The sequence below is a fragment of the Schistocerca cancellata genome, chromosome 2, assembly GCF_023864275.1.
Source record: "Schistocerca cancellata isolate TAMUIC-IGC-003103 chromosome 2, iqSchCanc2.1, whole genome shotgun sequence".
Lineage (NCBI taxonomy): Eukaryota > Metazoa > Arthropoda > Insecta > Orthoptera > Acrididae > Schistocerca > Schistocerca cancellata.
In genome coordinates this window covers 823,064,659-823,088,195 of record NC_064627.1, presented here as the reverse complement: position 1 = coordinate 823,088,195, position 23,537 = coordinate 823,064,659, and the positions used below count along the sequence as shown (strand labels likewise).

General features: G+C 40.2%; 1 protein-coding gene across 1 annotated transcript in view; it reads right to left on the bottom strand.

Moving 5' to 3' along the window:
* Positions 1-9,232: 9,232 nt before the first annotated feature.
* Positions 9,233-23,537, bottom strand: part of LOC126158988 (insulin receptor substrate 1) — a 220,438-nt gene continuing 206,133 nt past the window's right edge. The window contains exon 19 of the mRNA XM_049916480.1: positions 9,233-14,938. Coding sequence (XP_049772437.1) covers positions 13,656-14,938 — 1,283 coding nt within the window. The 3' untranslated portion in view covers positions 9,233-13,655. The remainder of the gene's footprint in view (positions 14,939-23,537) is intronic.

Here is a 23,537-nt window from a genome sequence, read left to right as displayed (position 1 = left end):
TCTGGTTTCTGTACGAATTGTAAATAGCCTTTCGCTCCCTGTATTTTACCCCTGCCACCTTCAGAATTTGAAAGAGAGTATTCCAGTCAACATTGTCAAAAGCTTTCTCTAAGTCTACAAATGCTAGAAACGTAGGTTTGCCTTTCCTTAATCTTTCTTCTAAGATAAGTCGTAAGGTCAGTATTGCCTCACGTGTTCCAGTATTTCTACGGAATCCAAACTGATCTTCCCCGAGGTCGGCTTCTACTAGCTTTTCCATTCGTCTGTAAAGAATTCGTGTTAGTATTTTGCAGCTGTGACTTATTAAACTGATAGTTCGGTAATTTTCACATCTGTCAACACCTGCTTTCTTTGGGATTGGAATTATTATATTCTTCTTGAAGTCTGAGGGTATTTCACCTGTTTCATACATCTTACTCACCAGATGGTAGAGTTTTGTCAGGACTGGCTCTCCCAAGGCCGTCAGTAGTTCCAATGGAATGTTGTCTACTCTGGGGGCCTTGTTTCGACTCAGGTCTTTCAGTGCTCTGTCAAACTCTTCACGCAGTATCATATCTCCCATTTCATCTTCATCTACATCCTTTTCCATTTCCAGAATATTGTCCTCAAGTACATCGCCCTTGTATAGACCCTCTATATACTCCTTCCACCTTTCTGCTTTCCCTTCTTTGCTTAGAACTGGGTTTCCATCTGAGCTCTTGATATTCATACAAGTGGTTCTCTTATCTCCAAAGGTCTCTTTAATTTTCCTGTAGGCAGTATCTATCTTACCCCTAGTGAGATAGGCCTCTGCATCCTTACATTTGTCCTCTAGCCATCTCTGCTTAGCCATTTTGCACTTCCTGTCGATCTCATTTTTGAGACGTTTGTATTCCTTTTTGCCTGCTACATTTACTGCATTTTTATATTTTCTCCTTTCATCAATTAAATTCAATATTTCTTCTGTTACCCAAGGATTTCTACTAGCCCTCATCTTTTTACCTACTTGATCCTCTGCTGCCTTCGCTACTTCATCCCTCAAAGCTACCCATTCTTCTTCTACTGTATTTCTTTCCCCCATTCCTGTCAATTGTTCCCTTATGCTCTCCCTGAAACTCTGTACAACCTCTGGTTCTTTCAGTTTATCCAGGTCCCATCTCCTTAAATTCCCACCTTTTTGCAGTTTCTTCAGTTTTAATCTACAGGTCATAACCAATAGATTGTGGTCAGAGTCCACATCTGCCCCTGGAAATGTCTTACAATTTAAGGTACCCGTATAAATACGGACGGAGCGCCTGACGCATAGCAATGGCTACCTGGTAAAGCTTAACTGCTAAGCTTACGACTCGAACCAAACTACTGTAGCTGCATCGTCATTCATTCGACCTAAATTGTGTCTCTTATTACAATGGACCAACTTTGTTTCGATTTGGAGATGCGGCCTAAAACTTTTTTCTCCCCTTGAATTTCGAGTCTCAGATTTCAGGTGCGGCTTAGATTCGAGAATTTTTTTTTTCCTTTATTTCGAGTCTCATTTTTCAAGTGCGGCTTAGATTCGAGTAAATACGGTATACTAGCATCCATCATAGGCCTTAATCTGAGGATAAAATTTCTTATAATGTTCGTTTGGAGTACAGCAGTGATATGGTAGTGAAACAAAGACTGTGGTATAATTGGAAAAGAAGATAATTGAAGCACCTGAGATGTGGTGTAATGGACAATTGTTGAAAATTAGGTAGACTGATAAGGTAAGAATTGAGGAGGTACTGCAAAGAATCGTAGAGTAAAGGAATATATGGAAAACAACAAGACGAAGAAGAGACAGGATGATAGGACATTTGTTAAGACACCTGGGAATAACTTCCATGGTACTAGAGGGCGCTGTAGAGAGTAAAAACTGGAGAGTATGACAGAAACTCGAATACATCCAGCAAATAACTGAGGACGTAGGCCGCAAGTGCTACTCTGAGATGACATTGGTGGCACAGGAGAGGAATTCGTATGGGCTGCATCAAATGTCAGAAAACTGATGACTCAAAAGAACCTCAGATGAAAAATATTCCTTGTTAGCGATTACATGTGGGTCATCTGTACGAGTGTGATAGTTTTGGTAATTAAACTTTGGTGGGAATCAGCATGATATCCCATAGTTTTCAAAAAAATATTTCAATTTACTTGAACTGGATGGACAGTCTTTTACAGGTAAAGGAAAGACAAAGGTATTTCTTCTCTAGGAAAAACATGTCTATACCTGGGCCAGAATAACAAAGTGCTTGACATCTGAGCATGGAATGGAGGGGCAAGCTTATCAATTTGCCAATACGAATGAGCACAACATGGCTCCAATAGCAGCTTGTGTGAAGTCCTATGCTCAAGTGTTTCCCATTAACATGAACTACTGAGTTCGCTATGCAGGATCATATAAGGGGCAATCAAAAAGTTTCTGTCCGAGGGCGTTGCAGCATGACTCCAATATGGTATATAAGCACTGACACGCAGGCAGGGGATTAATGTGGCATTCATGTCTTTCCAACATGTGTGCTGTAAATGTGGAAAAGTGAACCATGGCGATTTATTATCAAATGCATCCAAACAGGACCAACACACTGTCATATTTTCCTTGGCTGCGGAAGAGTGACCACCTAACAATGGAAATTCCAGGTAGGAATTTGTATGGGGCAATAAGTCCATTGCAAACCACCACTGCAGAATGTATGCCAACTTCTGGGCAGGAATGCATACCGGCATATCACAAAAGTTATGCCAACTGAAGTGGGAGACACTCGAGCAACCACCCTATAGTCCTCATCTCTCCCCGTGTGATTATTACACATTTGTTCCCTCAAAAAAGGCCTCGAAAGGCTGATGGTTCCTGTCAAACAAGGATGTGCACAGGCACTTAGGCATGTCTTCTCAACAGCAGGACATGGTGTTTTACCACACCGATGCCTTCAATCTGGTGTGTTGGTGGGTCAACTGCCTCAAAGCTCACGGAAATTCTGTCTAATTGACATATCAATTCCTGACTGTACAGCCTTCAAATGGAAATTTTTAGATCATCCCTTGTAATAATATTATCACTTTCCTAAACAATTTGACAGTTGGCTGTACATATCCCACAAAAGAAACATACTGCACATAGAAACAAAACATAGAACAGAAATCACAACAGTTATGCTGGACACAAGTTGTTCACAACTGACTGGTAACTGGCAGCCAAGCAATATGAAAACTGTGCATAGAGCAACAGGAGTTTGAGAATTTTTTGTTTAAATGATTTTCTTGAAACAAAATATTGCACATGATATTGTAGCTGTCACTGATAAGTTTAGCAATTTGGGACTGTTTCACAGCTCATTCAGTAAGACAGACATTAAGAAATTGGGAACAAATAAAAAATTATATAATCACCCCCTCACATAACAGTATTCCACTGCCGAGCCAACACGTTGAATATCCTTGTTTGTCACTACGCAGCCTATGTTCCCAACCCCCTGCCTAATTGAAGACATTGATATAAGTAAGCTAGTGCCACAGATATTGGCCGCCTCTTATTCAAGCACTATCACTGGCAGTACCTACCCTGTTAAAGAGGAGCTCACTGAGAAATCCATGTCATTTACTAAGTTCACTGTAACCACTACGCAGTGTTCTTCATGGTGAGACCACAAACCAAACCATCCACAAAGATGAGTCGCCTGAGTTCAAGGGCAACTGCGTTATCCAGTTGTGAAATGTGCTGCTCAGCATAGCATTGTTAACTTTAGTGATCAGTTTACACATGGACCATATAAGCTCTAAAAATTGTTTTGTTACTCATTAACACATTTTCTTGTCAAAATTTTCATGCACAGTAACCTAAATTACCTAAATATTTAATACCACACACAGCTGCCCTGAATAAATACATAAATAAATAATTGCTCCTCTGGACTAATTCATTATTCATTGGCATACCACCCTCAAAGGAGTCTCACCCAAGTTCTGAACAAAATTAATTCATTGATCTATTCCTTCCATCAACAAAATTCTTAAGCAGGTTTTTTGTACTCAGATTAAAATACCATGTAAAGAAAGCAATGGAAGGTCTGGGATGGAATAATGACAATATTTTGAACTGGACAGATTGCTACTCACTGTATAGAGCAGACACTGAGTCGTAGGAAGGCACAGCAAAAAGACTGTCAAACAAGTGAACGTTTGGTCAAAAAAGCCTCCTTCTGAACTAGACAACATATAAACACACATCCATGCAAATGCAACTCACACACACATGGCCACTGTCTCAGGAGTCTTTCCTAAGCACTCAGAATCCCATAACCCTTGCTCGGTTCAGATTCACTGATGACACCTTCATGATACGGATCGATGGTGAGGACACACTGTCCACATTCCTTCAGAAGCTCAACACCTTCTCTCTCATTCACATCACCTGGTCCTCCTCAAACCAACAAGCCACCTTCCTCAATGTTGACCTCCACCTCAAAGGTTGTTACATAAGTACCTTTGTCCATATCAAATCAACCTACCACCAGCAATACCTCCACTGGGACAGCTGCCCCCCATCCATACAAAGAAGTCTCTTCCATACAGCCTTGTCACCTGTGGCCATCACATCTGTAGAGAAGAGCAGTCTCTCTTGAAATATACCAAGGGTCTCACTGAGGCCTTCAAAGACCATGATTACTGTCACTGGAAGGGTAATTATGGTGGTCTATGAAGGCCTCAGTGAGACCCTTGGTATATTTCAAGAGGGACTACTCAAACAGAAGCAGATATCCCATACCTTCTCTCTCCAGTCCTCCCCCACCTGCCAAAGTCCCACCATCCAGCCATAGAGGAGCATTCCCCTCATGACTCAGTACCACCAAGGACTGGAGCAACTGAATCATATTCTCCGCCCTCCCAGAGGGATTCCCCACCCACCGAACCTGGACAATATCCTTAGCCATCCCAACACGGTCCCTGCTCCCAACGCCTTTCATCATGGTTCCTATCCCTGTAACAGACCTAGATGCAAGACCTTCCCATACATCCTCTCACCACCATTTACTACAGTCTGGTCACAAGCATCACGTATCCCATCAAAATCTGTTGTGATCTACAGGCTCTGCTACAACCACTGTTCTGCACTCTACATGGGCATGATACCCAACAAAGCTATCTCTGTCCGCATGAATGACCACCAAAACAAATTGTGGCCAAGAAACAGCTGAGCCTCTCAGTTGCTGAGCACACTGCCCAACACAGCCCTTGCCAACACTATCTTTTCTGGTTTGCAGTCCATTCGCCTGCAATATATCCCACGTTCCTGTAACCCTCCTGGCCTCAACCTATGTTATTCATTGTCCTTCACCCACCTACCCACTTCCCTGTTTCCATTCCAGCATTACAAAGCCCTTTATTCCATCAATGCACCCGGAGTCTTTTTACTTCTCTCCTCTTCCAGTGCCGCCCCCTGCCACTTTATTCTCCACAACTACTACCCTACTATCCCTCTCCCTCCCCACCCCAGCCCCCTCCTTACTCCCACCACCCAGATTACTTCTCCCATCATGTATGGCTGCTCGCAGTCTGACCTTGGCAGCCAGAGAGTGGTCGTGTGTGTGTGTGTGTGTTGCCTAGTTTGAAAGAAGACATTTTTGGCCGAATGCTTACTTGTTTAATGGTCTTTTTGTTGTGCCTATCTGCGACTCAACATCCCTGATACACGGTGCATGGCATTCCATCTACATGATTATTTTAGGATTGTTTCACATGGAGTCACGATCATTGGGTTTGAGTATAAGTCTGTATATATATTCTTTTTCTTTCAGCTGAGCCAAATACTTGATATAGAGTATAGTGATATACTATTTTTTTCTGAAAATTCAATGGCATGCAAAACTTAAGGACAAAAACCACTGCCCAGTAACATAGCCCAATGAAATTTGGACCATGCATAGAAAGAACTACTACATTGTAGTTCAGAAGGCAACTGAAAGAAATATGCAATGAGATGAACAGAAATGACACTTTTATTCAAAGCCAGTAATTACACTAAAGCCACTGAAACGTGATGGTCCCCTGCACATTAAAATATGCAGGCCAGGGTCTTAAACAGATCATCATGGATGGCAACGAATGCTCTGCAACATGCTCCTATGTTGACCACAAGGCTGATAAGGAGTTCTTAAGGTAGAGAATTCCACTTCTCCACGAGTGTAGTTGACAACAGTTGGATGGTAGTTGGTGCATGTCAACATGTTGCAATATTTCTCTCCAACGCATCCCACATGGGGAAATCGACAGGCCAGTCCATTCGCCAGATATCCCCTGGTTCCAACAGTTCCTATACCTGCATTTTTCGATGCTGCCATGCACTGTCAACCATAAAAATGAAGTCAGGACTAAATGCACTGCTGAAAAGATGCACACAGAGAAAAAGTACAGTACCCCAATAACATTGACAGGTGAGTGTCCCATGTTCAAAGATTTGGAGATCAGTATGCACATGCAACATTATAACTCCCCACGCCATAACACCTGGACCACCAAAATGACCATGTTCCACAATGTTCCTGAGTGCATTACCATATATGTTCCCACCTCTTGCCATATGAGAGTACAAGGTCTGTTCAAATAATTCTGGAACTTTGTTCACAAAATTTTCTTATGCTTATCTTTTACTTGTTGAACACAGTCTCCTTCGAAATACCCTTCTCCACAATTGATACACAACTCACAATGCCGCTTCCATTTCCAGAAGCAGTCTTGGAACCCATCTTGCTGAATCACGTGAAGCGCCGTCTGCGAATTTTCTTTTATCTCATCTATCATTAAAAATCTTGCCCTTTCAGTGGGGTTGCCAACTTTGTAAATAAAAAAAAGTCTGCAGAAAACCTCGTTCTCGTTTGCTTGATCCTAAAGCTCTTCACAGATTGCAAGGTGAAGGTCTTTTTGGTCTTAACTCTTGAGCCATGAGACCAACTTGGTGGCAACACAATGCATTTTAGAGGTGCTGTGTCAGGATTTCGTTGCATGATCCAACTGAAATGTTACATTCTTCTGCAATCTCTTGGACAGTGAGGCTTCAACTGGCATGCACAATTTCAATGACGTTCCCGACATGAACATCATCGGTAGACATCGAAAAGTGTCCAGAACAAGGGTCATCCTTAACTTCCATCTGGTCATTTTTAAACCATGCGAACCATTCATAGCACAGAGTACGGCTTGGCACTCACCACCGTAGTTTTCCTGTATCGTTTGGTGTGTCTCTGTAGAGTTTATCTTAAATTCGTGAACTGTAAAACACAATATTCTACTCAATACAGCACTGAACAAAAACTAACAGACATACAAGTGAAATCATGAATGTCCCACAATTTTTTGAACACACCTGACATGTTCAGCATTGTCAAACATGATTGTTTTGTTACTTGACAGTGACACATCATTAGTGACAGAAAAAAATTTGTTTATTTTATGGCTAAATTTAGTAGTATTTTTTTTTTACACATTCAGTGTTATTTTTTGTCAAAATTAGTGTTATTTCTTTTTGCCAGACTCATTATTATTTTAGAAAATTAAGTAATACTATCATCAAATTTATTATTACTTTTGGTCAGATTTAGTCTTCTTTTAGTAGCAGTTTCTTCCAAAGTCAGTGTTGTGTTTACCAAATACAGAATAATTTTTTCTGCAAATTCGAAACTTTTTTACCAAATTTGGTGTTGTTTTTTGTGAAATTTGTTGTTAATTTTTCCCAAATGTGTTGTTATTTTTTACCAAATCTGGTGTTACTTTTATGCCAAATTTGATGTTGCTTTTTGCACATTCAGAGTTGTTTTGCCTAACACTGTGTTGTTGTTGTTGTGGTCTTCAATCCAGAGACTGGTTTGATGTAGCTTTCCATGTTACTCTATCCTGTGCAAGCTTCTTCATCTCCAAGTAACTACTGCAAACTACATCCTTCTGAATCTGCTGAATGTATTCATCTCTTGGTCTCCCTCTACAACTTTTACCCTCCATGCTGCACTCCAATGCTAAACTGGTGATCCCTTGATGCCTCAGAACATGTCCTACCAACCAATCCCTTCTTTTGGTAGGATTGTGCAACATATTCCTCTTCTCCCCAATTCTATTCAGTACCTCATTAGTTATGTGATCTACCCACCTAATCTTCAGCATTCTTCTGTAGCACCACATTTCTAAAGCTTCTATTCTCTTCTTGTCTAACTATTTATCGTCTATACTTCACTTCCATACATGGCTGCACTCCATACTAATAGTTTCAGAAAAGACTTCCACACACTTAAATCTATACTCAGTGTTAAAAAATTTCTCTTCTTCAGAAACACTTTTCTTTCCATTGCCAGTCTACATTTTATATCCTCTCTACTTTGACCATTATCAGTTATTTTGGTCCCCAAATAGCAAAACTCATCTACTTTTTTACTAATTTGGGAGCTATTTTCATCGTCACATCAAAGTTTGTAATGTAAGATATAAACAGTCAGTTTATGATTATCGGCCTAAACCAATCTCAGCCATGAGGAAATTAGAGGTCAAAAATTCAATAACTATCAGCTACAAACATTAGTAAACTTCCGTCTTCTGGTTTATAACATTTTTATATGCCAAAATTACAAATTCATGATGTCTCGTAAAAATCTCTAATTTTGTTTTATTTTTTAAAAAACTGCTAACTTTGTAAAATTTTCCTGCCCCTACATATCCTGCAAAAGTTATTTTTGTCTTTTTAATTTTTGCGCATCAGTGTATGTTATGTTAATTTACCTAGCTTGTCCAATTTTGCATAGAGTGTATTTGAAATCATCACTGCAGCACAGATAATTAAGACACGAACTGTGCAGCCATAGTGTTCCACAAATGACATCATCTATGCATAGTCCTATAGACAAGACAGGATAAGAAGATTCCTGACAGCTCGGTTGCCAGCTTTCAACTGTGAAGTGCTAATGACTACAGCTGAAAACAGAAGCCATCTACTGAGCTGTAACAACAATGAGATGATGCCACAGAGACATTTACAAAATAGTATTACATTATTGGTTGAGGCAGGCCTGAAAAACTGCTGCATCCAGCCCACTGCAACTGTCAGGGATCAACTTCACGCAAATTCAACTAGAATATGCTGATCTGTTACACTTATTAAAATTGCAGATTAAAATGTGTGCCTCTGAATTTTAAACAAATGATTACAACAGGAAGTTATTGGAGCATGGAATGGAAGAAAAATAAAAGGAAATGTGTCTCATACTTTTATTCAAGTAGTGGTACGGATCTGTACAACTCAAAAAATATACATAAAAATAGGAATAACATGAACAGTTCTATTTCATATAATGAAATAAAGGTAAAATCAACAAACTGTATACAATAAAACATCTGTTACTCACAGAATCCTACAATGTAAGACATGGTAGTTTAGTGCCTCTGGGCAACTGGCAGTGGTAACAGTGTGGGCTGCACATGTAATTATAAGATTTTCGATTTTGTGTTGCCACGCAGCAGCATGTCATATAAGACACAATAGTTTTAAAATGGTAGAATTTGGTGTTAACATTAACTATGGTGTCAGCACTCACACTAGTATAAATCAGTAATAAAACTTCTGTAATAGTACTTCACACAACAGAGTTATATGTAGCACAGTCATGAGAGAAGCCAATGTTTTCACCCCTGAATCATCTGTAGTGAGTGTGCAGACACCAAGCTTTAGTGTGTAACAACATTGCATTACACAATCATAAAGTTATTTATTTATTGCAGTATGACTCTCTGAGTTCAAGCTACAGCCTCTTACGCATGTAGCAAAAAGTATAGCTACCCAACATGAAAGATTTTGTCAATCTTCCAATCACTAGTATAAACTATGCTTTGATAAGAGCTAGGGAAGCAGCTAGCAAGGAACTTGAAAATTTCTTCCAATTCACTAATCTGGGAAGCTTCTTCTAGCTATTTTTACTTCAAGCAAGAGCCAGGTAATTATTTATTCTAAAATCTCTACTATCATAAGCACCGTTCCTTTGGATTAATCAGAGAGTGAAACTGCTATAAAGTATTGCAGTTACAAAAACTGATGAAATTCATCAATTGATGCAAAATAAATGTAACTTAAGATATCTTCTAATAGGATTACATCATATGCCAGTAACAGTGATGAGATGACTCTTGAAAGATGTAAAAACTATGCATTTGGCTACATGTAAATATGGGGCAAAGCTCTCCCCTCACTGAAGTGTGAACATTATTAATCAATAATTACAGCATTCCTCAAGATGTTCATGTTAATAATAGAAGTCATAAATTTACATTAATCACAAACATATTCTTAAACTGTTTGTTAAAACAACTGTGCCCCTTTCTGCTGAGTGACAGTGACAATATGAAAATTCTTGTTACAATGTGCAGTCCACTCATTTTGAAAAATGCAAGAACTTAAAAGTAGGTTGATTACCTCACTCTGAAAATGATAACAATATGTTTGACCTCAGAGACAAAGGAAACACATTAATCCAATATCCAGTAATAAAACATGTCACACATATACATATATTCAAATTACATTTGTCGGCATATAGGAACTGTCTTTATTTCTGAGCACAAGTGTATGCGTGTATTTTGCATGTAAGTATGGTGATGCCATAATGATTACGTAAAAATGCTGGGTCTATACAATAATAAATACAACATAAAATGTTATCAAAACTCTCACAAAAATGGATAAAATGTCACGTAACTATCTCCTTTCTGTTCAACAAACAATAAATATAGTAGAGAAGGCTGGAGACATGGGGCAGTGTAGGAGGGGTCCCGCCCCCCCAGAGACGTGCCAGCACGCCCCCATGCAACATGGGAAACTGACGGGACACACGCAGCCACGTCTGACGTGGCTTCTCCCCAGCAGAATGATAAGAGAACTGTGTTCTTCTGACATGTTGCCATTTGATGGCAACTTATTACAGTCATTCTCTGTCAGCAGTCTGTAGGGCCACTAAGAAACACACCACTGTCCATTTGAAGAGTATTTCATACTCTGTAAACATACAACTACAGGTAGGCACACCCTGCAAGGTATATAAATAGTCCAGTAGAAGCAAAGTCTTTGAATGTGGTACAATTCAAAACAAAGCACCAGTCACCAAAACTGAAAGTATATATATATATATGTGGAAAAATTTTTCTTGCACTTGGTCTAGATTAGTAAATCAGCTGCACTCTTACGAGTAATGGATGCTCACTGCAGACCTGCTTCTTGATAGTAAAATATATTGTTATTTTACAACAAATCAAGTGTAAAGGGTGTAACAAAAAGTTACAAAAGGTGTGTTAAATTTAGTGCCCTGGCTACCAACTACATACACAGCGAAAGGAATGATTCCTTCTTGAATATTAAACTTTGAGGAAAATGACACACTCCTATCAGGAAACGGAAGTCCTGGAATCACAAAGGGACCAGCCCCTTGTTCACTATGATTTTTAGGCCTATGCCTATGGAGTAACTGAAGGCACATTTTAGAAACTGAGTCAGCTTATGCATGAGCAAGAAATGAAAGCTATACTGCACCATGGTGCACCTGGCACCTGATATTACTCCCAACTACTTTCCAGAGAGCACTGAAGCCATTCAACTATCTGTACACTACAGATAGTCAAACACATCACATAGAAACAGTGATTTCTGCACTTGCAACAGTGCTGTACTAACAAGTATGGTCTTAATGGAAACAAGGAGGTATCAGGATTTGAATATCTATACTACTATGTGAAAATACAATTTTCTTGAAAAGGTATTCATTGAACCAACCAACTGAGGCAGGCCATCAGCTGTAGCCAAAGCACACAGTAGCAAATGCTGGGCGTCACTACCCAGGCTGAATTATATTGGCACGTGGACAGTTAAAGCAATCAGTATGTCCATGTCCAACATTTCAGAGATATAACATTCTTACCTATCCTGGTCCATGAATCCATGTTTTCATTTCTCTGGCCTTTGATAAAAATATTATTACAGTGTTAACTGATTTGTGATTGAGAGGCCCAAGGTTCAATGTTTAGAGACAACAGATTTTAAACAAAACAAATTCTTGAAAATATAGTAAAAATTACAACTTGTTAATTGGTAATGTAAATCCAGAGAGGTGCTCGTGGTATTAAAAGGTTAGTTTCAGAAATGATGTGCTGCTTGTGAACAATGTGTATGTAAAAAAAAAAAAAAGTTGTTAAGGCTAAATATTTGGTAAACACAAAGGAAATCAGTTTTCTTACACAAAGACATTTTCATGCCATTGAAAAACCTCATCAGTCAGACAACTAAATAGTTATGAATAAAGGACATATTTAAATTATAAGCAATTGTAATCAGTCAGTTCTGAATTTCCCATGAGGGGGGGAAAAATACTGCTGTTTCACACCTACGAGTGAAGCATAGCAATACGTATTTATGTAACTAGCTATGTGAAACAGCAATGAAAAAGGTGACAGACAAGAAAGAGGTTCACAAACATCACACATATTCTCAACATCATTGCTTTGCACTTATGCTTCAAACAGTTTTGTGTACAAAATCAAATAATCTAGTTTTTTTGGATCCCTTTAGTTGATGCTTTGAACTTCAGCATTGGATTTTAAGATGTCTTTACTACAGATCTCCCATTTCATGCTGCTCCATGGATGTGAAAAGCGCAATATGTTATGGTGATAATTCACAGAACATATTTCTTTCTTGCTCTCGTTTTTTCCTTAAAAAAAGGGGGAGAAGAAGAAATACAAGTGCTTCTCACTTCATAGTTGGGTCACTAAATAGGTAACCTCAAAAGACTGTTATGGGACAGCTTTGGAATGAGACATAAAAAAATATTGTAAAGAAACAATTTTTAAATTTTTGTGAAAACATGTTCAACTCATGGTACTTGATATTCTGATAACATGTTACATACTGACGATCATACACATTTTTTCCATACATAGCACATGTAAACCATTTCCAATAAAATGCTAAAAATGTACTAAGTACTTGTTCCTAAATATCAAATGTACAGTGGAAATTTTTAAAACAAAATCCCTCATACACTTGGAGGCTAAATCTGAGCCAGCTGCCTTTCCATTAGAATGTCTCTATGGTGTGTACCAATTAGGTATGCACTTGTTCTAGGAATAAACTTAAAAGCAAATACAGGTTCAGATAATGACACAAGTATATGTATCCACAAAGATATGTTGCTGCCAAATTTATACTTCTCAGACAAATGCCCACTGGTGGACTTTACGGAAGTGGGCATACAAGATAGGCCTACCTTAATTCATAAAGGGCATAAGATCCTGAGTGGTGGGTGAGGAGCTCTGTAGCGTGTGCCACATTTCCTAATGATACTTGAGTAGTTCTTACTTAGTATACATTTCAGGCATTGCTGCAGCAAATTAATACTAAAGCATTATTTTCAGCAGCAAGCCATACAAACAGCAATTGTCTTCATGCTTTCAGTACCAAAGCTAGATAAAAAATTAATAGACAGCCTCAGAGCTAGCAAGATGCACAATTCAAAGTTCACCTAGGATGCATTACCACCCCAATAACTGGCAATGCTTATTCATTTTGCTACAATTACAATGTGAAAAAAGTATAGTAAACAGTCTCACAGTCGAATTGCAAATCAATAAGACAACAGTCACTCAGTCCTGTGAGAGAAGTCAATCTGAGCATAAGAACTGCCATCATACAGCTGTTCTCCTCGAAGCTGAGTGCGCTGTGATCTCTCACTGGGCCTGTCCTCCAAATCGAGTGATACGTAGTGTAGCTGCTGGTCAGCTGATGCTGTACTAGAAGTAGAGCCTGACCGTATTAAGGGATTAGCTTGTCGGTGTGCACTGGTAGTAGGACCATTCAATACGTCCGTCTGATTCTTCAGTGACTTATGCTGCCCCACATCAACTGGCCTTCCAGGACCTTTTTGCTGAATTGAAGACTCACGGTGAATACTGACTGAGTTCTCTGGAGTTTGTTCTGTTACAGTACATTCCAGGGCCACTATATTTATGTTATTTGTATGTTCAGGAACAATGGCCTCCAAAGGTAGACTCAAATTCTCTGTCAGTTCAGTCGTCACGGAGTTTACATTAGGATTTTCCTCTGATCCTAAACAGCCTGCATCATTGCAGGCTGATATATCTCCAGCACTATGTTCTGACTGATCAACTTCCTTCCTTTCGTCAGAAGTTAAGCAGTCATTATGTTCCCTTACATGGCTGGGTCTCCCTTCTTCCCGAACTTCTCCTACAGATTCCATTAAGATTTCTGAACTGCTATCAGATTTGGATGATTGCGCAAACCTTGAAGATGTACAGTTCAACTCTTCAGGATTCTCGCATAGAAGCGAAGGTGCAGTTTCGTTGGAAAATGACATCGCAGGCCGAGAATTTATTTCTTCTCTTTGCTGGCTCCGTAACATATTACGTTGTTTTTGATCGTCTGTTGTGCTCATACCTGATGCATTGTTTTGATCACTTTCAGTCCTACCCATGTTTTGTAGTTCACTCCTTGTGGAGTAGTTAACACTTTCCTGCTGGCGGCCACATGCTTGAAGTTCACACGACTTCATTTGTCCTGGGTCAATACCTGATAACTGCTTCTCTGTGAAATTGGTCAGTCTGACACTTCTTGCTGTGGGCGCTGTTGAGCCTTGAGGCTTTGCAGGTGGAACCGGAGGCTTGTCCCTACAGTCATATATCTGCTCAGATGAACTTGCTCTCTCACTGCGTGTTTCGAACTTTGGAATATTCTCTCCTGGTCCCCAAGAGCCCCGAGCTCTGATGACACGGGGAGCCAGACTGGGTCCACTCTCCATGGGCTGCGGAAGGTCCACAAGCTCTGAGAAAGGACGACGTGGTGGACTGCAGTTGGCATAATCAGCATTTACAGGTGTTGGTTGCTCTGAGGATCCTGATCCAGAACCTGTTTCCAAAACAAAATGCAAATTAAATAAAGGCTTCTCCTACAGAATGTAACGAAAAGAATATTAAAAGTAGACTACTTGGAATCCATGGAGAGAACAGACTGATAAAATAAGAAAATGAGATTAAAACAAAACAAAACAAAACAAAAAATATATGTCAATAACGAATTACTTTAGAGATTGCTATTGAAAATAAGTAAAAATGATTACATTGTACACTGAGCATAGGGAAATAATTTCAGTGTCTCAGTGATGTTTCTTGCTACCACTGCTAGAATGATCTTTTTGCCCTTATTTATTGTAAGCATTAAGTCTTACTACCGAATTGCACCATTACACCATTGAAAGGTTCAGCAAGTCCATAAATTAGGTTAAAATTTTAAAATAACTGATACATGTTCAACAGCATTACATAATTTAACATAATGATACAAAGGTGCATCCCAGCAAGGAGAGTACAATTCACAATATGAAAACTCAAGATCAGAACATGTAGTTTACTTTAAGTCTACCACCTCTATGGAGCAGTCAAACTCCTATCACATAACCATATGCGAAAGTGAGTACACAAATGTTAATATATGCAGCAATGGTGGGGGCGACATTTTCACACTGTGGAAATTATCTGGTTTCCACGGAATTGAAATTGGGACTAGAGAATCCACAATAACATTCCCATCTTTCCCCTTTTCATGTCCTTTCCTCTCCTGTCATTTTCCACCCAATTCAAATTCTGTAATGACACTTTATCCTCCCTCCTTTCGCCCACTACTACTGGGATGTTAAGTTTTAGAGTAATTTATACTTGCTTAAAGGAATGGTGCATTCTCCAATGAATTGATCTGAAATAGTTGATGAGCGAGATGTTTCTTATGGAATTTTTGCTGGATTTGCCAGCATATTCTAAAACAAATGAGATATAATGTTTCAATGGTCCAATCCTTGCTGTCATCAGAGAAGAGGCAGTCACTTTGCCTTGCCAAACCAATGCGAAACAGGGACAAAATCCCTATATGGTGGTAAAAAAAAAAAAAAAAAAAAAAAAAAAAAAAAAAAAAAAAAAAAAAAAAAAAAAAAAAGCATGAGCAATGTATTAGGATATACATGTAGAAAAAGGGAAAAGCAATCACCCAACTATAGCATACTGATGTGTACTGCATACACACATACAACAGAAAACATGTTTCACTAGCTTTCAAGCTCTGGATCTTCTTTTTAGCAAAAGTGCACATATTTACACATGCAATGACACAGATACCCAAATGCAGACTCCCACTGCCACAGTGAGACTGATTATTGGTTATGCATTACTGAAAGAAGTTGCCTGGACTGAAGGGGGTGGGGAAGGATGCATGAGACAAGGAGGGAAATGTGGAGTAGTGTGGGGCAAATCTGTAGACAGATGACTCAGTGGCTGCACAGGAAGACGAAAGGTGTTAGAAGTCCCAATCAGTCAGGAGTGCACATCGCTGCTGCTGCTGCTGCTGTGTGCTACACTCACTGGGCCGAAGAGAGTTTGAGAATAAGTTCTGTGCTGTGGCTGTGGAAAGGAGCAAATTGTCGTTTGTTGTTCTTACAATGCAAATGGATCGTCGTGACCTCTGTGCCACAGCATGGGAAAGAAGACTGTACAGAAGGAACCTTCTGTCATGAGGGGACCCATCTGTCGTGCAACTCACTGAGTCTGCCAACTGGGCAAAGAAGAATCACGAAGACGAGTCATAGCCTGTCCTCCCTTTGTAAGTCAAGTGCAGAGGCGGGTGGATAGCACTGTTCAACTTATGATGAGCTGCACCAAGAATGAGATGGTCTAAGAGTCTTGTCGATTCAGACTCGCTGATCTGCGTACTGGCAACGAACAAGGCTGATCACAGGGCGATCAAGAATGCTTTGGCCACCCATAACGTCAATGCGTGACCAGCACGTGAGAAAACGTCTTCCCCTGGAAGAATGAAGATGACCAAGGCACTCCTGAGGGGGCTGCCTTGATGCCGCGACAAGGCAGTGGTCCGAGAAAGACCGTGTTGCTGCCGTCCACCAATAGCCTGATGTTACACCAAGTCACCACTGACATGGTGCAGCAGAAGGCTCACAATAGTGCACTGTGCTGATAACAACCTTTAGCTCTGAGGCAGTATAGATGAATGATACCCATTACTACCGTAACATACCCTTGCATGATCTGCTGTAGGCAGCAAGTAATCCACTTACTACCGCATCCAGACTATCACAGAGTTATTCCCCCCCCCCCCCCCCCCCCCCCCAATCCAAGGTTCTTGACTTGGCTTGGCACTTTTTCCCCTCTGCCCTTGAAACTGCTACCCTTTGTTCGCTTTTCATCTACTATCTATACCCTTGATGCAAATGCAACCGTGTTAGTGGGTAATTGTACCTAGATGCAGGGTTAACATACCAGTCCCACATCCCATGAAGTCCTTGATTAGTAATTAACAAATAAAGAGGTGAGGGTGGATCTTTTGAGGTGGTCACCGCGATGGAGGGGCTCTAGGGTAGAGTACAAAAGTGGTACAGGGGGGGGGGGGAGGGATGAAGAGGGAGACAAGGAGAGGGAGAGAGAAAAAGGCATACGGGTGGTGAAAAGAGAGTGAGAAAGCTCTGCTGAAAGCTGTGGCTGAGCTTTTCAAGTCCACAGTGATACTGGGTGATCAGAGGAGTGTTGTTTGGTGGCTGGTTAAAATATTTGTCGGTACGAGCAGAGGAGATGGCACAGAACATCTGTTTATGGATGAGTTGGATAGGATACTATCTTCCAATAAAGGCTCTGGTAAGGTTGTTGGTATATTTTGAAAACTCCTCCTTTCCACTGCAGATGTGTCTTCCATGGGTGGCCAGGCTGTATGGAAGAAACATTTCGACATGGAATGCGTGACACTTGTAGAAGGGGAGGTATTGTCAGTGATTGGTGTGACTCATGTGAACAGACATATTTATGGAGTAATTTGAGAGGTGGAGGTCAACCTCTAAGAAGGTGGCTCATTGAGTTGAGAAGGACAAGGTGAAGCACAATTGGTAGTAGGTGTTGAGGTTGTGGAAGAAAGAGCAAAGGATGTACTCGCCACAAGCCCAGATCATGAAAATGTCATCAATGAACCTGAACCAGACAAGGGGTTTTAGGCACTGACAGGATAGGAAGCATTCCTCCAGACAGCTCATAAATAAGCTGACACAGAATTGTGAGACAACCCTTGACAGAACCATGGATTTGTTTACAGGTTTGATCTTTGAAAGTGAAATAATTGTATGTGTGTAGATGTGGTTGGCCAGGAGGATTAGGAAAGATGTGGTAGATCTGATATCAGAAGGACTTTGTGAAAGGTAGTGTTAAATGGCCACAAGGCCATTGGCATGGGTGATGTTGGTGATAAGGAAGTTACATCTGCAATGACCAACAAGCAGTCTGATGGTAATAGGACAGGAACTGTGGAAAGGTGGTGAAAAAGTGAGGAGTGTGTTAGATGTAGGATGGGAGGTTACAGACAGTGTTTTGGAGGTGTTAGTGGACAAAGGCAGAGCTTCATTCCATGGGAGCACTGTACACTGACACAATGGGATAATCAGTTGGGAGACCGGTGGGGTTGGATTTATGGGGTATGGGGATTACGTAAAAGGTACGAGTGTGGGGGAGGGAGGGGCTGGCGTAAAGAGAGAGATGGATACAAATGTCAGGTTTTGGGATGGACCTAAGGCCTTAACGAGCTGCTAGCAGTCTTGTTGGATTTCTGTAATGTGATCACAGTCATAAGGTTTGTATGCAGAGGTATCGGAAAGTTGGCAGAGACCCTCAGCCACGTAGTCATTACAATTCATGACCACTGTCATGGAGCTTTTGTCTGCAGGTAGGATGATTAGGTCTGAACTGTCTTCAGGTTATGAGCTTACCACCCTTCCTGTTAACAAAGGCTCCATCACAGTGGTCATGAATCTTGGTGCCCCAGGTGCAAGACCTATCCCGCACATCCATCCACCACCCCCTACCACAGTCTCCCCAATAAAAGGCAGGGCCTTGTATGAAGCAGCCATGTTACATACTTCCTACACTGTGATTACTATACAGCTTTCTATGTGGGCATGATACGTAATCAACTGTCTTATTCGCATGAATGGCCACCGCCACACTGGGGTAAACTGCAAACTTGACCACCAGGTTGCCAAACATACAGCGCACCACAACGCAAATGACTTTCACAGCTACTTCACTGTGACTGTGCTTGTGGAATCCCCCTGGCCTAGACCTCTGCTAATCTGTTTGCCACAGCCTCAATTTACCTTTTCCTTTCTGTCTTTGTCCACACCACCCCTTCCCCCATCCAGATTGTGTGCTGCCTTTTCCCACACTCCCCCCATACCCAGACATTTTCTCCCTTTTCCCTTCTGTCTTTGTCCACACAACCCTTTCCCCTGTCCAGATTGTGTGCTGCCTTTTCCCACACTCCCCCCCCCCCCCCATACCCAGGCATATCCCCCCCCTCTCTCTCCCCCCCCCCTCTGTTTTCCCACCTTCCTGTATCACCTCTCCCCCCTCTTCATCTCTACCTTCCTCTCCTTCCCCCTTAATACGTCTTTTAAGATATACCCTCTGAACCCCTTTCGTCTTGTTGTGCAGACGTTGAGTCATCTGTTGAAACTGTTGAAAGACCTGCCCCACACTATCCCACTATGACCCTCCATGGCCCCTGCATCACTACATAACCCTTCCTTACCACTGTCCTGGCAACTGCTCTGAATAGCATCTCACCACTGCAGTGGGAATATGTGTTTGGGTGTCAGTGTGGTTGTGTGTGTCACAGAGTGTACTTCTCCAATATAAAGAGTCAGAGCACGGAACCTAGTAAAAACTGCTTTCTATTATGTGTGTCTATGCACCACATGATTGTGTCTATGCACCACACATCAGTCCATTATACATGAGTGATTGCATTACCCTTCTTTTGACATACTGTTCCACCCAGGAATTTCTATTATTACATTACAGTCTAAAATTGCCACGAATACGTTTTGCTGGCCGAATATGGACTTCCATCTGACAGCTTATGGTACAGGCGCCCTCTCTTTTTGTGTCTCGATAGGGAGCAGTCTCCAGTTTCACATCAATTCAGCAAGATTCGGCAACAAATTTAATATGATGAAGGCAGTAGTTGGACCATTGAAATACTATGTGATATTGATTTTATTGTCTGATGGCAAACCTAACAGTCAAATCAAGCTGTTTATTGTTCACCAGTAGCACTTCCCCCCCCCCCCCCCTCCCCCAACACTGAATAAACGAGAGCACTAACAAATTCATCCACAAATCACTATGTATGTGTTTCTTGCCCTCAATAATGAATTAATCCACTGTCAGGAACTGTGACTGTTGTAAGAAAGTGTGTAGTTATTCAAGCAAAGGAGGGGTAGCTGAAAAAGGCAGTTACGAATTTTTAGTATTTAATTTGTCTATGGGCTACGCACCAAGAAACTACAGGTAAGTGGTTGCTACCTTCATTTTCATTCATTTACACAACAGATTTACAGATATGTTAAGTTACTGCTTACTTCCTTGGGAAAATTACAATATACAGGTAGTCACGAAGAAATACTTTAAATATGTCACTAGACACATTTACGTTGTCTGCATAGGTAAGGAAGGAGCTTTGTAACTTCTACTTCACTTCCTACTCCCCAAAGTTGGATTTTGCATGAAGACACATTTTTTCACTAAATGAATTGCTCACAGACAAAAACAGGAGAACTTGGTGAGTGTCAGTAATTCCATACTTCCATTTCTAAATTTAATTACTTGATTAATGTTAATAAATTTGTACATAGCTGCACAATTTAAAAGTATCAACCAATAACAAATTTAATAAATGATTTGCAAACAGATCAAAGCTTTAGTCACAATTAATAAAAATTTTACCAGAAAAAAATCACATGAGCAGGACATAATTCAGATGGTAAGAGTATTACTGGAGGAGGAAATGTGAGCAGCCTTAAAGATGAAGATGGATAAGACCAAATACCTTGTAGTGAGCAGAGAGGAAAACATTAAACCTTCAGATGTTAACAATGACAAAAATTCAAGCAGAAATTAGGTTGTCGAGGTTTGCACTTGGAAAGCCACTAAAGTCTCAGCTTCTATTGAGATCCACAAAGATTAATCTACAGGAGTGAGATATAAACTGTGGCCTTATAGAGAGCACAGACCTTCATCCCAAACCAAACGACAGATATTTGAGAATGCTGTTCTGAGGCAGATTTTTGGAATAGTGAAGGACAGAGATGACTGGAGAAGGAGGAGGAACCATAAACTGCAGGAGTTGTACAAATTGCTACAAATTGGTGGACGTTGTGTGAGTGATTAAAGTGAGAAGACTGAAATAGTATGGGCACATAATGCATTGAGAACGCCAGATCAGGTAGGTGGAGGAAGGCGACATCATAAGTAACAGATCAGGGGGAAGACCAAGGCTGAGATGAGGATGGCAACAAAGAAATGAATCAAATATTTCCTCGTATTTCCAGTTTTACCAGTAAAGTTTGTAATATTTTCCCCTGATTTTGAAATTTTTATTCATGTTATAATAACAATTAAAGTCTTCATTGTTTTCTAACTGAAAATAATTAAATCTAGTACAAAACTCACAAAAATTAAGGCGGAACCTTTAACTCTGTCAATTTATATAGTTTACTTTTTATTTTATTCATTTTCAGTGCACTGATATAGATGGTAGTTATAAGTAATTTAACACATTTATAAAATGTACATAATTTAAATTAATTAACACAAAAACAAGCTAATAATTTGTAGTATGAACTAGTTCAAATTAGAATTTTAATATTTGGCAGATCAAATTATTGAGTATTTTTACATTGCTCATCAATCACTTAAAATCTTAGCTAAAAGTATGGCTTTTTCATGCCAAATATTTTTTTTTAAATTTACTACAAGTTTTCTTCTCAAATCTTCTGATTCAGTTATTTTAACTTCTTTATCTCAACATACAGTCTCTTCTGACAATTCTGAACCCAACTTCTGGTAAGAATGAATGACAGACTTTGGAACATCAAAAGTTGCAACATATCCATTCGTTTCATTTAGGATGGAATCATATATTAATTGTTGAGCAATTAAAGTTTAATTTTTCACATTCTCAACCAAGCACTTATAATTGACTGAAAAACCTCTTTCAATATTAGCACTGCCATGAGATAAAATCATAACCTTCTTTAACAATTTTATTAATGACTGTGGATAGGTGTGTAACAATTAATTCATTCCAAAAATGATCTAGGTGTTTCTTAGCCTGCAAATAATTTTTGAGAATTAGTTATGCCGAAGATTGAGAACATAAACTGCTTAAATATCATATGATTTCATCAGGCACAATATCACTGACACAATTACTTTCATTCAAAACAGTGAGTAGACTTTTCAGTCCCTCGCTGTTGACTTTGGGAAAATGTACGAGACTTGGATCAAAATGTGAGACTGCTTTAAACTTAGTAAGAGTAACTGCGTCAATAATTTTTCTGTAAAAGCTATGAAAGCAGTTGTGACATCTTTTATAAACTGTAAGATCGTTTGATAGGTGACTTTTTTTTGTCATTTTTTAATTCTCTGATAGCTTTTTTAGTACAAAATCCTAAGTGTATTTGATTGTACAGAAGCTATTTTTTTTTAATCAGTTAAGTCTATACTTCCCGTGTGGGGTTGCTAGTCCCCCATCAGGCGCCTCCCCAGGTGGCGGATAGGGGAAAGCCTTCCAGATATGGGTGGCACCGGGGAAATGAAATACCCGGGGTGGACCAAAACTAGCAGCGTGATGGCGTCTGTACTCTAGTGGAGCGGCCTACCAAAGGCGTCTGTACCCCAAGTCAGGGGCGGCCTGGAAATTATATCGCCAATCCATTCTGAAGCAAGCGTGGCGATTATGCTTCTCACCTTCGAGTTATGTTGTGTGACATTAATGTTAAATTTTCCGGAGTAATAGCCCCACAGTCGGATCTCCGAGTGGGAGCAACTTTGATGTCCCAAACACCAAGTGGTGCTGAGAAGAAGATACAGACTCTTCAAGTCTGTACATATAACTGTCGCTCTCTAATAGGCAACGACAGACTAGAAGAGATCGAGAAAGAGCTTACAAAAATCAACTGGGGTATTGTTGGTTTAAGCGAAGTACGCCGAAAAGGGGAAGACTGTCTCCGTTTGCGCTCTGGCAACTTGTTTTACTTTTGTGGCGACCCAGAAGGAAAACTCAATGGAGTTGAGTTCTTAATCAACAAGAATATTGCTGATAGAGTATATGTCTTAGAAGGAACTTCCAGCAGGACAGCTCGAATGGTCCTGAAGGTGTCGAATAGGTATAAAATACAGATTGTTCAGGTGTACACTCCCACCTCAAGTCACCCTGACGAAGAAATTGAATCGTTTTATGAAAGTCTGGATAGTACCTGTAAAAAAGGTAGCAATTGTCACTTCCAGATGGTCATTGGTGATTTCAATGCAAAAGTTGGCACCAAGAAACAAGGCGACACAGTGGTGGGCAACTATGGGATTGACGACCGAAACGATAGAGGTGAGAGATTAGTCCAGTTCGC